At 45.5% G+C, this 16,528-nt stretch overlaps 1 protein-coding gene across 4 annotated transcripts in view; it reads left to right on the top strand.

The window, feature by feature from the left end:
- The window catches only part of LOC141096337 (uncharacterized), a 252,395-nt gene that overhangs the window by 183,625 nt on the left and 52,242 nt on the right, over positions 1–16,528 (top strand). For all 4 annotated transcript variants that reach the window (XM_073582871.1, XM_073582872.1, XM_073582873.1 and 1 more), the window contains one exon: positions 12,756–12,899. In XM_073582871.1, coding sequence (XP_073438972.1) covers positions 12,756–12,899 — 144 coding nt within the window. The remainder of the gene's footprint in view (positions 1–12,755; positions 12,900–16,528) is intronic.

Here is a 16,528-nt window from a genome sequence, read left to right as displayed (position 1 = left end):
CATAATATTTACCACAGTTCTATTGGTTGACCCCGTTAAGGAACCCCTTAAAGGCGTTCCTTAAAGTGGTCAAACAATTTTTCTATGAACTTTGTTTGAGGACTTGAGAACCAAAATTTTTTAAAACAATCTCAAGGCTACAAGTCCATCTCCAGAGATTTTGAGCTTCCTTTGTCCACAGTGTACAACATAATTGTGACACTGAGTCACTACTTATGAACAAGCAGTGAAACGGGATAATGGGGAGGTCCAATGTCAGATATCAGGGGGTTTGTAATACTGACAGTAATTAAGTGTAGTAAGACAAAGGAGTGGTCAACTAACAGTTCAGGGTTAAATGCCAGGAGGGTGCATCAAGATAAGGGGATAAGACAAATGGATAGTCAGAGGCCAAGTCAGGGGTCAGGTATCTGAGGTCAGAGTGTGTCAAGAGCTAAAGGTATAACACACACACAAATAGTCACAATAAATTCTAGGTCCCGCAACAAGATGAGGGAATCAGATGCAGAGTAAAGCACATACTAAACAAAGCAAAGCTACAACTGGAAGTGGTCTGCTGTAGCTAGCCAGCTAAATAAGTAGCCAGCTAAACTGCTATCAAATAATTAAGGAGGGGAGGTAAGTCGAGGAATGCCCGCCAGCTAGACTACATTGAGCAGCAGGCCTGTCAATCAAAAAGCTGACAACCAAGCATACTCCAGGTCCTATAGGGTGGCTGAGATGTCACTCAAAGCATCTGTCAGCCACAATAGATGGTGAAAGTGAGCAAAAAAGGTAAAATGACCATAATTTCACACAAAAACCCCAAAATGGGCCAGACAAAATAATTGGCACCTTTCAAAATTGTGGGTAAACAACATTGTTTCAAGCATGTGATGTTAGTTCAAGCTCACCTGTGGAAAGTAAGAGGTATGGGCAATATGAAAATCACACTTGAAATCAGATAAAAAGGGAAGAAGTTGACTCAATCTTTGTATTGTGTTTCTGTGTATGCCACAATAAGCATGGAGAGCAACATAATCAAGAAGTTTACTATCCATGTCACTGTCCATAATCTAGACAGCAGAGAAAAAGGTGCAACGCAGGATAGTTCAGATGGTGGATCCGAATCCATATTCAAGTTCCAAAGAAATTTGAGCTGTCCAGCATGCTCAGGGTACATCAGAGTTGGCGAGAAATATCTGTCGATATTTGAATGTAATGAAATGCTATGGCAGGAGACCTAGGAGGACCCCAGTGCTGACACAGAGACATAAAAAACTAGACTGCAGTTTTGGGGTTGTTTTGCTGCCTCTGGCACTGGGTGCCTTGACTTTGTGCAATGCATGATGAAATCTGAAAATTACCATGAAGTCTGAAGATTACCAAAGGATTTGGGGTCGCATTGTATTGCCCAGTGTTAGGAAGCTGGATTTCTGTCCCAATTCATGTGTATCACAGCAGGACAATGATCAGAAACATACTTCAAGGAGCACACCAGAAATAGAAGGAAACAAAGCACTGGACAGTTCTGAAGTTGTTAGCATTGAGTCTGTATCGAAATCCCATTGAACACCTGTGGAGAGATCTTAAAATTGCTGTTGGGGGATGCACAATTCAAATATGAGAGACCCGGAACAGTTTGCAAAAGAAGAGTGATCCAAAACAGGAAACAAAGCACTGGAACGCCACTATCCAGGCCTATGGAACTGCCTCTGGAGGCCGACTATGTAAGCCCCAGACCACATCCTGGGTTGGAGATTAGGTGGACAACCTCACACCCACTCTCTGGTTGTCCACAAAAACCTTTAGCCTTTAAACAAAATGGCTGATTAACCCCTCTCAACACTTAGTGTGCTGGAGCAAACCTGCTGGGTTTCAAATCAGTGAAACTAATAGCCTCAGTGAAACATATCTCCCCTCCAGCATTTTGCCAATGACTTTGTCACAATATATATATATGTAAATATATACAGTATTTATATAATATTGCATATATGTATGTATATTTGCTACCTTCTCGCTTCGGAAATCTATACTAAGAAAAGTTTCCTTATTTATCTGGTTGCACGCCACTCTCAACCAGAGAGTTACCTTAAATAGCTCATGGGCAATACACGCATGTGTGGCGCCCCCAGGAGTATGGTCGCCACAGTGGCATTGCCTTCCTCCAGGGAGGGTGATGTCAGGTTTGGAAGCAATGAAGGGTCTCTCTAGCAGTTAACCATAACATACAACACAGTTCCCACTCTGAGCCAGCAGTGGGAGCTCTGAACCAGAATTGGGGGAGGAGTGCTTTCTGAGGACCAGGAAGGGAAAAGAGGGAGTTAGTGTGAGGAGACCAAAGTGTGTAGACGTGGAGAGAGAAGCTGGGGGACTGAGCAGAGTTGAGAGCTCGTTCCCAGCTGGAGCGCATGATCTGGAGCCTGGTCTCCACGGTTGTATGGATACTGAAGGTCCTGCAACAGAAACCAGAGGAATAGGAAGTTGTAAATGCTCTATTCCCATCTAAGACTCGGAGGCACCACAGCAATGGGTGAGCCAAGAGAAGAGATAGAAGGCTACAGCTGTCTGCCATACGAGGTAGATCTGAGAGGGAACAAGAAGGAAGAACTTCAGTGTAACACAGTATTGCATGTACCTCAAGTAAGCGCTAGGAAGGAGACTACACAACCTATCTGCATAGAGAGATTCCTGAGTTGCTTCCAGGCTAATCAGCTCCTGTGCCATCTGTAATCTGGACCCTGGACTGCACTTACATAGTAAAGGTAAAGAAACTACATTCCGCTGTGTCCTTGCCTTCTTTCTGCAACTTCTCCATCACTGCTACATCTCTGTGCCAGACACTGCACCCTCTTCCCCAACACCGATCTACACTGCCCTGGGACTACAGCCCTGCCTGTGGAGGGCTACACCATCATTGCAGCACCACACCATCTATCCCAGAGGATCTGTCTGCAGCGTCGGCTTAACATCTTCATTGCCGAAAACCACAGGTGGCGTCACGAAACATTCATTAATAAACTTTATTCCATCACTCAACATTCACCCCTTTTACATGGGCTCCCAGGGCCACGGACCGGGTCACCGCTGCTGTGACATTCTCCTCTGAGAGACCGGCCCGGTACCGAGTACCCCACAGCCCTGGGAGGGCGACCCACATGTCTCTAATATAATGTAAAAGAAAAAGTGCTGCAAGTAACAGCTGCTATAGAGGACTAACCTCACAAATGTAATGAGGACAAATCGCTGAAAGAACATAATAGAAGAAAAACAGGCGATCAAAAAGACCTAAGTGGTAATAAAAAAATACAAAACTTTGTTCAGTTAATCAAATACAAGGAGAAAGGGAAGGAAATATAATGCATACATGCAAGAAATAGGCACACATCAATCTCAAGGATCTAAAAAAGGGGGGCTTAGTATATCTTATTGTCTCTCAATATAAGCACTATAGTAGATTTTAAACAGTAAAACAGTAATTTAAACACTCCGTATAGCCTATACAAAATGACATATAATCAGCATAGTATTTGCAGTTATATGATCTCCATTTAAGGAACATATATAGTTACCTTTCTGAATGTGGTCAAGGGGGCAAAAGAATCCAGGGAGGATGGGCGCCCACCCCGACGTGCGGTGCGGCACAGTCTTCATCAGGGGGCCTACCTGAGAACCAGAGAATTGCAGCAGAGTAGACGACATGAAACCTCTGCTGAAATGCAATGTGCATGTGTGACGTTATGGTAAGTCCACCGATGACTGCTTGGTAGTGCTGTTGTTGATAGATCCTGCTGAAAGTCATACAGCATTATGTTGCAAGTGTGGAAGAGGATATGGTGCCTTTCATTGGATGGGACAGTTCAATTCTATAGAGTGTGATACTGGCTGGGGTGGAAGATACTGGGGAAGAAATACCATTGGGAGAGCAGGAAGTCCCTAAAATATCAGTGAGTGTAAAGAATTTGTGATATTGAGAGAAATCAGGGGCAGACATAACATTAGTGTAACCTGTGCAGACACACAGAGGAACAAGAGGTAAGAAGGCCCACTACTAGTTCTAAATTAGATGGAATTGTGCAGTATTTGTTATAGCTGTCATGCTTCTGGGTTTGAACACTTTTGCCTGTGTTTTGTTGTCGTCTTCTCTCCACCAAGAGGCAGCAGACACAACTTTTCTCCAGGTATTTAGGTTCTGTTTTCATGGCTAAAGTCTGTTTAACATAACACTGTTGTTTTCATTTGTCTGCCCTATCACCTTTCGAGTACGGCTTATTATTCTTTTCCCCTGCTGGCATTTACTGCCGGTGATAGTCTCATTTGGATGTTGAGCTATTCTGCTGTCATTTAAAGTCAGTCAGTGACATGCCATCTAGGGTTTATTTTTTTGCTGTTTCTGTTTCTTTACTCAGCACATATCATCTTTTTCTTTTAAGGAAGTAGATGGCATATTATCTAGGTGGCATATTATCTAACTGTATTTTATACTTTATTTTGTATTGAGTGGTGTATTTTACTCACTTTGGAATCTTTACTTTTTCAGCACACTTTCCCTTTTGTAGAAATTTATACTCAGCTCTGCCCTCCGGTTCGAAAAGGGAATCTGTCACCCTTTTTTTGCCCTATCAGCTGCCGGCATTGACATCAGGGGCTTATCTATAGCATTCTGTAATGCTGTAGATAAGCACCTGATGTAACCTGAAAGATAAGAAAGACACGATAGATTATACTCACTGGAGGGGGCGGTCCGGTCCAATGTGCATCGCGGTCCGGTCCGGCTCCTCCCATCTGTTGAGGGCAGAGCAGAGTCCTGCAGTGCGCAGGCATCGGGAGAGGTCTGGCGCCTGCACACTGCAGTAAGCAGCGGCAGATGCCCCCGCCAGCCCCTCAGCGCCACAAGATGCAGTGCCCAGCGCGGCTGCGGCTCCAATAGCACCCACCGCAGCGGTCCCCATAATGCCGCTGTCTATGCCCTACATACCGGGAGCAGCATGGCTACCGCAGTATTCAGGGGAGTCACATACCCTGAGTGAATTTAAAGAGAGACTGTGCAGTTTTTTTGAGGTGTATCCTCTATCTGAAAGCCAGAAGGTCAACATCCTGATTGGGCAGCTAACAGGTGCAGCACAGAGAGAAGTTAAAGTCTGGCAGGACACTGACTTAGAGACTGTTATAAAGATTTTGGCCAAGCTAAGAAGCATCTTTGACACCCGCACTGCAGCTGAAATCAAGATGAGGTTCTTTAGATGCAAACAGAAAGCGCAGGACAATATAAGGGACTATGCTCTTAACCTGCAGGAGGCGCTGCGAGCCGTCAAGCAGATTGACCCTGACAGTGTGAAAGATGGAGATGGACTGTTAAAGGAGCAATTCATTGAGGGACTCCTATCCAGTACCCACAGAGCACAGCTGCGCATCATAGCCCTACAGAACCCTGATCTAGACTTTGCTGATTTCAAGGGCAGGGCTATCCGGGTGCTGCAGGAACCAACTGTCTGCCGTCCAGCGCCCCCTAGGCACCAAGCGATCACCTACCACCAGGAAGCAACATCTTTCCCTTCCATCCCTGTGGAGGCAGATGCACAGACTCTGGATAAAGATCCGACAGAAGAGCTGCGTCTTCAGGTCCAGGAGTTGACCCAAGGGATGGCTGCACTTACTAAAACCGTGCAGTCCCTGCAGGTGTCCTCCAAGGAGAAGATCCAGCTTGCTTCCAGTCCAGAGGATGTCCCGTGGCTCTGGAAGAGGAGAACCCCGCCACTCCGAGGGAGGAACAACGATCGCTATGACCAGGATGGACGTCCCATCTGTCGTCACTGCCGCAAGGCAGGTCACCTTGCAAGATTCTGTTATTTAAACGAGCAACCCCTTGGGCAGAGGGCCAACCCCCAGGAGTAGGACCACAAGGCCCAAGGAACTGGCGAGCCAAGTATGTTGAAGGGAGACCGATCCTTCCAGTGGTGATTGACGGCATCCCCATGAACGCTTTGCTGGACACTGGCTCCCAGGTGACCACTATGCCCTATATCCTCTACAAGCGGTATTGGGCTGACTCTGAACTTACCCGTGGCCCAAGTGATGAACTGACAGTAGTTGCAAGTAATGGTCAGTCTTTACCGCAAGTGGGATGTAAAGAAATTACTGTTATAGCGGGTAGAGTAGAGTTAAAATATCAAGGTCTGATAGTTGTGGATATTGATCGACAAGAATGTAATCCCATGATGACTCTTGGTACATATGTAATTGAAAATTGTCTTTCCGAGGTTATTGTCTTGTTGCAACAGGTGACTGAGACTGCTGGTTCCAGTGAACAACGAGTCCTGCAGAAGGAGATCAAGGCCCTGATGCAAAGACAGCAGGTAGAACTCTCTGGCGGAGAAATTGGCAGCGTCAGAGTGAGTGATGCTTTCCCCATTGCAATACCCCCCAGATGTGAAATGTTGATTTGTTGTCGGGCAGCCATGGGCCTCAGAGGAAAAGATTACCAGGCATTGGTAGAGCCAGTATACTCTGATAGCAGGCCCACTGTCCTGACAGCCAGAGGGGTAGTTGATGTCCGTAAAGGGAGAGTACCTGTACGCCTTTTGAATTGTGGGGAGGAGGAAGTCACAATACCTCGGTATGCCACAGTTGCTAAGCTGCTCACTGTCAGTAATAATGCAATGCAGGCAGCAGAGCCCTTGGTCTCATCCGACCAGGTGGAGGACAATGGCTCTGTTAAGCAGCGGGAGGAGTGGTGTCAGCAACTGCAGGTGGGAACTGACTCCACCCCTTCATACCAAAAGAATGGGGTTTACAGAGTGACCCAGGAGTATGAGCAGGTATTCAGCAAACACCCTCTAGATTTTGGGAGGGCAAAAGGGGTTCAACACCATATCCCCACTGGAGACCATCCACTCATAAAAGAAAGGTACCGGCCTATACCCCCAACACAATACCAATGTGCCAAAGGTATGTTGAGAGAGATGAAGGAAGCAGGGGTTATCAGAGACAGTTGTAGCCCCTGGGCAGCTCCAATAGTTTTTGTAAAGAAAAAGGATGGTACCTTGAGAATGTGTGTTGATTACAGGAAAATTAACAGCATTACACATAAGGATGCCTACCCATTACCCAGAATTGAGGAATCATTAGCTGCACTTAAAACTGCTAACTATTTCTCCACCTTAGATGTCACTAGTGGGTATTGGCAGGTTCCCATGGCAGAGGCAGACAAGGAGAAAACAGCATTTACCACCCCAATGGGTCTCTGTGAGTTCAACTACATGCCATTTGGGCTCTGCACCGCCCCAGGAACATTTCAACGGCTGATGGAGTGCTGCCTGGGACACAAGAACTTCAAGACAGTCCTGTTGTACCTTGATGATGTCATTGTTTTCTCCAAGACTTATGAAGACCATCTGGAGCACCTGGCTGAGGTGTTTGAAGCCTTGTCCAACTTTGGCCTGAAAGTGAAGCCTTCCAAATGCCACCTCCTGAAGCCCAAGGTTCAGTACCTCGGTCATGTAGTGAGCACAGAAGGTGTTGCACCAGATCCTGACAAAGTCACGGTCATCCGGGACTGGCCGAAGCCCAGCAACCTCCATGAAGTACGTCAATTCCTCGGGCTGGTAGGCTACTACCGAAGGTTCATGAAGGGCTTCCTGAAATAGCCACTCCTATGCAAAATCTTCTGGTGGGGCAGTCCAAGAAAGCCAAACAGAAAAGTTCCACATTTGAATGGACTGAGGAGTTGGAGAGGTCCTTCACCCGACTGAAGATGGCTCTCACAGGAGATGAAGTTCTGGCCTACCCAGATTATGACCAACCCTTTGTGTTGTATACTGATGCCAGCAACGTGGGACTTGGAGCAGTACTGTCACAGGTACAGAATGGCAAAGAAAAAGTGATCTCCTACGCCAGCAGGAAGCTTCGTCCCACTGAAAGGAACTCTGACAACTACAGTTCCTTCAAGCTGGAGTTCCTCACCATAGTCTGGGCTGTGACTGAAAGATTCAAGCATTACCTAGCTTCAGCCAAGTTTACCATCTTCATGGACAACAACCCGTTGACTCACTTGGAAACTGCCAAGCTAGGTGCACTGGAGCAGCGATGGATGGCTCGGCTGTCTAACTATGAATTTACCATCAAGTACCAAGCAGGGCACAAGAATGCCAATGCTGATGCGCTGTCCAGGATGCCTAATCTGCCAGATGCAGGAGAAAACCCTGAGGCACTCAAAGAAGTAGAGCTACCTCCCTTCCACCGGCCAATTGCGGCCCAACGTGCCCAGGGAGTGAGAAACAGACAGTCTATCCTGAAAGAGGCTACCCTAAATCCATTGCCTCACCATGACTTTGCAGAAACCCTGGATAGCGACCCTGCAGTCCGCCTGGTGAAGGAGCTACTGTCACAAGCTGATTCACGCCCGGATTCAGATGCTCCTGAAGAAACCCAGCAGTTGTGGAAGGAAAGAGGCAGACTGTCCATCTATGAAGGAAAGCTGTGTCGGAGGAGTATCAATGCCCGCACTCATGAGTTGGTCTGGCAGGTGGTAGTCCCAAGGAGAGAGGCATCAATGGTCCTGGAAGCATACCACAATGGAGCTGGACACTTCGGATGGAAGAAGTTGGAAGCCTTGCTCCGGGAGAGATTTTACTGGGCTGCTATGAGGAAAGCCATTGAAAATTGGTGCCGGGAGTGTGGACAATGCAACCTGTGCAGAAAGGACCGTAACAGCCAGCGAGCTCCTTTGCAGCCAATAATAACCAAACAACCACTTGAGTTGGTCACCCTGGACCATGTGAAGCTGGTCCCAAGCCGTTCAGGCTACATTTATGCTCTTACCATCATTGACCACTACTCAAGATTCTTGGTAGTTGTGCCTGTCAAGGATCAAACAGCCAGGACAGCAGCCAGAGCATTCCAACAGCACTTTTGTAGACCACACGGATACCCCGAGCGAGTGCTTACAGATCGAGGTCCAGCCTTAGAGGCGGAAGTGTTCCAGGAATTCTGTAACTTGTACGGTTGTAAGAAGATCAGGACAACACCATACCATCCACAGACCAATGGCATGTGTGAAAAGATGAACCAGGTGGTGAACGACCTACTGAAGACCTTGCCCTTAGAAGAGAGGAATCTGTGGCCAGAAAAGTTGCCAGATCTGGTAGACCTCTACAACCACATTCCTGTGAATTCCACCAACTGCACTCCAGCCTACCTAATGAGAGCGAGGCCTGGTAAGCTGCTTATTGATTTGGATATGGGAGTCCTGACACCTGAAGTGACATCACCAGATGCTGACTGGGATACAGAGAGGCAGCAACAGTACCGTAGAGTACAAGAGTGTGTAGAAAAGAGTCTAGCTCAGGCAAGACAAAAACAAGAAAGGCACTACAATCACCATGCACCTGCAGTTCCCTTGTCACCAGGAGAACAAGTCTTAAAGAGGAAAAGAAGGATGCATAAGTTGGATGACCAATGGGAAGCTGAACCCTACACTATTCTGCCCTCAAACTTTGACAATACCAAGGTGTGCCTTATTAGTAAGGATGGAGGAGAAACCTCAGCAGCCGTATCAAGGGATCATTTGAAATTGTGCCCTGACCAGTTAAAAGAAAGAATGGAAGAGCAAAATAACATCCAACCCATAGAAGAAGAAAACGTCAGCACTATACTTGGAGAATTCCCTGCAAACTGGACTAAAGTAAATGATGCCATAGTGGTGCCAGTGTTGACATTTCCCCAACTGGTAGTACAAGAAGAAGTGACTCAAGAAAATCCGGAAAATCAGGCAGCAGATGCCACACCAGCAGTGGAGCCAGAGAACCCTCGCCCTGCCAGTGGTGAATCTGTCATGCCCACAGTGAGTAAAAGTGGTCCTAGGAATTCTAGTATCCCTGTGCTACGCAGAACCACCAGTAGTGCATCCAGTACGTCACACACTACACCAGTAGTTAGCATCAGGCAACCAGTAAGATCCTCAACCACGCCAGTGTTACGTAGATCTACCCGTACTACTCAAGGTATACCACCCATTAGATTCCGCATATGAATAAGTTAAAGCAATGTAAGTGTTAACATGCATATATGTAACTGTTCAAATTTTGTGCCTACAGATATTCTGTAAGAAATTTCCTTTTTTGTGTTTTCCCGTTTGTGTTATGGACATTTTGGCCACTGGACTAGGTGTGGTCACTAACTTTGTACATAGTTCACCATTTGCCCAGGAATGGACCATGGACGTTGATGCATGGACTTATCATCACAGGACTATTTTTGGAGCCTTTGGTTTTTGTAACTTTTCATTTTTTCTACATCTTGTACATTTATACTTGTTTATTTGTTATATGTTGTGTATGTTTTTCATCAGCCCAGGAGTGCTGAATTGAACTAGGGGGGAATGTGGCGCCCCCAGGAGTATGGTCGCCACACTGGCATTGCCTTCCTCCAGGGAGGGTGATGTCAGGCTTGGAAACAATGAAGGGTCTCTCTGACAGTTAATCTCTACATACAACACAGTTCCCACTCTGAGCCAGCAGTGGGAGCTCTGAACCAGAATTGGGGGAGGAGTGCTTTCTGAGGACCAGGAAGGGAAAAGAGGGAGTTAGTGTGAGGAGACCAAAGTGTGTAGACGTGGAGAGAGAAGCTGGGGGACTGAGCAGAGTTGAGAGCTCGTTCCCAGCTGGAGCGCATGATCTGGAGCCTGAACCCGAATTGGGGGAGGAGTGCTCTCTGGGGGCCAGGAAGGGAAATTAGTCAGTTAGTGTGAGGAGGGTAACGAGTGTAGACCTGTGGAGAGAAGTTGGAGGTTGAGCTGAGGATAGAGAGCTCCCTCCCAGTGATAGCGCATGATCTGGAGTCTGGTCTCCACGGTTGTGGATGGATACTGAAGGTCCTGCAACAGAAACCAGAGGAATAGCAATCTGTAAATGCTCTATTCCCAACTAAGACTCGGAGGCACAACAGCGAAGGGTGAGCCAAGGGAGATAGAAGGCTACAGCTGTCTGCCATACGAGGTAGATCCAAAAGGGAAGGAGGAACTTCAGTGTAACACTGTACTGCATGTACCTCAAGTAAGCGCTAGAGAGAAGACTACACAACCCATCTGACAGAGAGATTCCTAAGTTGCTTCCAGGCTAATCATCTTCTGTGCCATCTGTAATCTGGACCCTGGACTGCACTTACAAGTAAAGGTAAAGAAACTACATTCCGCTGTGTCCTTGCCTTCTTCCTGCAACTTCTTCAGCGCTGCTACATCTCTGTGCCAGACACTGCACCTTCTTCCTAACCCTTTATCTACACTGCCCTGGGACTACAGCCCTGCCTGTGGAGGGTTACAACATCTTTGCTGCACTACACCATCTGTCCCAGAGAATCTGTCTGCAGAGTTGGGTTAATACCTTCATTGCCGAACACCACAGGTGGCGTCACGTATCACTCATAAACTTTATTTCACCACTCAAACCCCCTTTTACATGGGCGCCCAGGGCCACGGACCTGGTCGCCGCTGCTGTGACATTCCCCTCTGAAGGACCGGCCCGGTACCGAGTACCCCACAGCCCTGGGAGGGCGACCCACTAATATCTTGAAAAGGTGAGGGAGATTGTTCTGGAGTGTGAGAGGACCTTGGACGTAGTGCGAAGAAGAGGTAATTTGGTGAGGGAGGAGATTTAGCTTTAGATGATACCGAAGATGGGGAGAAATGATCTTTAGATAATTCTAAAGGGGAGAGATGATCTTTATATGTTAAATTAGCATGAGGAGAGTAATGGAGGGAGGACCGTATATTTACAAATTATACAGAGTTTTTAAATCTATAGGTCTGTATAGGAACAACATACTAAAAAAAAAAAAACAATTTTTTTCTACGATGCCAAACTGTCAAGATCTAAATCACTCAGCTACCTTTCAAAATGAACGTACCATATTCCATTGGAATGGAATGTGGTGAATATTCATTTCTCTTAAGTAGTGGCACACGTGACCGCCCGGCAGCTGCAGGAATGCTCCGGCTGCCTCTGTGGGCGCTAGTAAAGAGCAATGCATACTCACTGCTCTCCGTGCACACAGTCCCGACGTGCAGAGCGGTGAGTATTCCGGCAGCTGCCCTTGGGCTTGCACGTAGCGAATGATGTTCCTGCCATGCGCTGCTTACAAGCATTTAGCAGCTGCTGGCATCGGAACAAGATGCTACGAGGGAGAGCCGGGAAGGTAAGTGTAATGGTTTTTTTTATGTTTTCTGATGGGGCCATGCATACCAGGATGGGGGTGGGGGTCAATCATACCAGGTTAAGGATGTGGCCCTGCACACCAGAATAAGGATGGGGCCATACATAATAGGACAAGATGGGGGCCTTGCATACCAGGATAGGGTTGGGGCCATGCATACTAGGACAAGATGGGGGGCCCTGCATACCTGGATATGGATGAGGGGGCCATGCACACCAGGATATGGATGAGGGTACCATGCATACCTGGGTAGGGATTAGGGGGCCATGTGTATTGGGATACCAGGATGGGGATGAGGGGACCATATATACCAGGATAGGGGATATTAAGTACATCATTGACCACATTTTTTGCTTCAATATTTTTTCCTAATTTCCTCCTCTAAAACCTAGGTGCATCTTATGGTCCGATGCTTCTTATAGTCCAAAAAATACGGTATTCCAAAATAAGTAATGGATTTCATTTGCATGTTGGTTAAAATTATTAATATTAATTTTGTTTTTATGTGATATATTTTGTTGATTCAGCAATTCCTATTTTTATCCATATTTAATTTCCTCCTAAAGAAAGCGGTCATGGATATTGATATCGAAATGGAGATCAACAAGTTTCTTAACAATGAAAACTGGGACTCTGATAAGCTGAAAATTATTCTTGAAAATGTTGCCATTCCTGAGGATAAAGAAGATTGGCTGTGGACTCTGGTTGTGGTATGACATCACATTTAATCTTTAGTACTTTGCAAATGTTCTCAACTTAATAAGGACCATGATTGGTAAACAAATTTCACCAATTACTTAAGGGAACAAGAAGGATTTTTACAGCCAAGAATGATGGCTCCAAGTTAAGCTCTTATTATGGGAGGTTTGACCTATAAGTAGTGTTGAGCATTCCGATACCATCAAATATCGGGTATCGGCCGATATTCGCTGTATCGGAATTCCGATACCGAGGACCGATATTTTTACAATATCGAACACCGGAATCGGAAGTTCCCATAATGCAATGAGCCAGTGTTGTGGCTGTGATTGGCTGCTGAAATGATGTCATCATGATGCGCGGTCTGTGCGCATCATGATGCGTGGTCTGTGCGGGCCTGGCGGGGGTCTGTGTGGGCCTGTGTGGGCTGCCGGGGGTCTGTACGGGCCTGCCGGGGGTCTGTGCGGGCCTGCCAGGGGTCTGTGCGGGCCTGCCGGGGGTCTGAACGGGCCTGCCGGGGGTCTGTGCGGGCCTGCCTGGGGTTGTGTGTGTGTGCAGGCATCGTCCGATGGGACTACAAGTCCCATCGGGCAATGCCTGCTACAATGACAGTGATTGACACATTAGCCAATGATGGGACATCATCCGGCTAATGTGTTGAATGTAAAAAAAAAAAAAAACATACATACATACATACTACATACATGCTACATATATACTACATTCATACAACATACATACATACTACATTCATACAACATACATACATACATACTACATACATACAGTACTACATATATACTACATTCATACAGCATACATACATACATACATACTACATACATACTACATTCATACAACATACATACTACATACATACTTCATATATACTACATTCATACAACATACATACTACATACATACTACATATATACTACATTCATACAGCATACATACATACTACATACATACTACATATATACTACATTCATACAACATACATACTACATACATACTACACATATACAACATTCATACAGCATACATACTACATAATACATACATACTACATATATATTACATTCAAACAACATACATACATACTACATATACTACATACATGCTACATATATACTACATTCATACAACATACATACATACATACTACATATATACTACATTCATACAGCATACATACTACATACTACATATATACTACATTCATACAGCATACATACATACTACATACTACATACATACTACATATATACTACGTTCATACAACATACATACTACATACATACTGCATACTACATACTTTCTACATACATACAACATACATACAACATGCTACATACATACAACATGCATACAACATACATACTACATACAATACATTCATACATTCATACAATATATACATATAGACATACAGTACATATAACATAGAGTACATACTCACCATCACTTGTCACTTTGATCCCCGAAGCCAGTGTCATCTTACTGTAATAAATATTAAAATAACAAACAACCGATATACTCCCTGATCCGCAGAAATCCACGAGTGTCCCACGACGATCTCCTTCAGTGCATCACTGAGAGGTTACTATAGTTCACTGGTCTCACTTTATGGCAAAAGCTGCGTGGGAACTTTCTCACACAGCAATGCCAAAAGTGAGACTAGGGACTATTTTTTTACAGTGGCGGAGGAATACTGTCATGATCCAGCGTGGATCTGACAGTTTAAATGGATAAGTGAACTTTTTTTCCTTTGGCTAGGTGCCAAAGTGATGTGATTGCCCCCAGTGGCCATTAGAATTATTACATGTGGTGTCGTTCATTCTAAGTTGCCCCAATGGTGGTGAGTGGTAGTGCACTTTAGTTTCTTTGGTTTAGTGCACGTAATTATAAATCAGGTGTGAGGCTCTTTAAAAGAGTTCAGGTGGGTTTGATGATTGTTGGTGATATTGTGTTCGTCATTGGGGAAGCAAGCCTGGGTGATGAAGGAGCTGAACATGAGTCCTGTGCAGCCCAGCCAGGGGGGACGAGTGGCAGCTAGGTGGTCTGCAAGAAGGACTGGCATGGCGTGGTGGAGTCACAGTTTATGGTGTCGGCAGGAAGTGCTTGCATGGCTTGGTGGAGTGACGACTATGGAGAGAGTTGCACTCAGCATGCAGGACTTGGTTGCTGAGAGCTGGACTCAAGCATGCTTGACTTTTTGGGCAGGAGCTGAACTCATCTTTGGGACTCTGTTACTGGACAGCTGCAACTGGTGGTGGACTCTGCTCCAAGGCTGCACTATGGTGAAGGATCCAGTTATGGTGATGGATCCGGGTGGAGGAGAAGATGCACACAGGTGGTGGGCTCTGTTGCTAGGAGCGTACGCAACAGAGCAAAGCTAAGTGGTGTTTCCCCTGTATTGTCATTTTCCCTCATGTGTGTTTAGTGCAGTGGTGGGATTAGTTTCCGCACCGACCAATTCCCTAGTGAGGGTTTAGGGTCAGGGTGAGTTAGGGTTTTTAGGTTCCTGTGCGTCGCTCGGTGCGGAACCGGCATAGGGAACGTTAGGAGTGCAGGGACACTGGCTCAGGGGCGTACAGGAGGTCTCCACTTCCCTATTCCCTATTGCAGGGCCCACCATTGTTAATGTTACCCAGGTTCCCCTTTATTATTTAAATTCGCCTTACTGGAGGTGGGGTTTCCAGACTACTTTATGTATAACGTGTAATACCTAAATTCGTCTGTTGGAGGCGGTGTATCCAGCTGCACGTCTTATTATTTAAATTTGACCCACTGGAGGCGGTGTATCCAGGGTCACGTGTGTCATATGGGTTCGCCTTGCGGTACTCGCTGCGTCCAGACACACATGACCGTGACAAATACAGTGCAGAAAGATACTTACCTCCCGTCATTGTATTCCTGGGGCCCCTAGAGAGCGGTGGCATCAGCTGATGCTGCTGTTCTCCACGGGAGATCGTCGTGGGAGACTCGTGGATTTCTGCCGATCAGGGAATATATTGCTTGTTTGTTATTTTAATATTTTTTACAGATGACACTGGCTTCGGGGATCAAAGTGACAAGTGATGGTATGTACTCTGTGTTGTATGTACTGTATGTCTATATGTATGTATTGTATGAATGTATTGTACTGTATGTAGTATGTAGTATGTATGTAGTATGTATGTTGTATGTCTGTAGCATGTTTTATGTATGTTGCATGTATGTAGTATGTATGTAGTATGTACTATGTATGTATGTATGTTGTATGAATGTAGTATATATGTAGTATGTATGTATGCTGTATGAATGTAGTATATATGTAGTATGTATGTAGTATGTATGTACAGTGGGGAAAAAAAGTATTTAGTCAGTCAGCAATAGTGCAAGTTCCACCACTTAAAAAGATGAGAGGCGTCTGTAATTTACATCATAGGTAGACCTCAACTATGGGAGACAAACTGAGAAAAAAAAATCCAGAAAATCACATTGTCTGTTTTTTTTTTTTCATTTTATTTGCATATTATGGTGGAAAATAAGTATTTGGTCAGAAACAAAATTTCATCTCAATACTTTGTGATATATCCTTTGTTGGCAATGACAGAGGTCAAACGTTTTCTGTAAGTCTTCACAAGGTTGCCAC

The sequence above is a fragment of the Dendrobates tinctorius genome, unplaced genomic scaffold, assembly GCF_039654945.1.
Source record: "Dendrobates tinctorius isolate UK_male_01 unplaced genomic scaffold, ASM3965494v1 ptg000074l, whole genome shotgun sequence".
NCBI lineage: Eukaryota > Metazoa > Chordata > Amphibia > Anura > Dendrobatidae > Dendrobates > Dendrobates tinctorius.
This window is presented reverse-complemented; position numbering and strand designations above follow the sequence as displayed.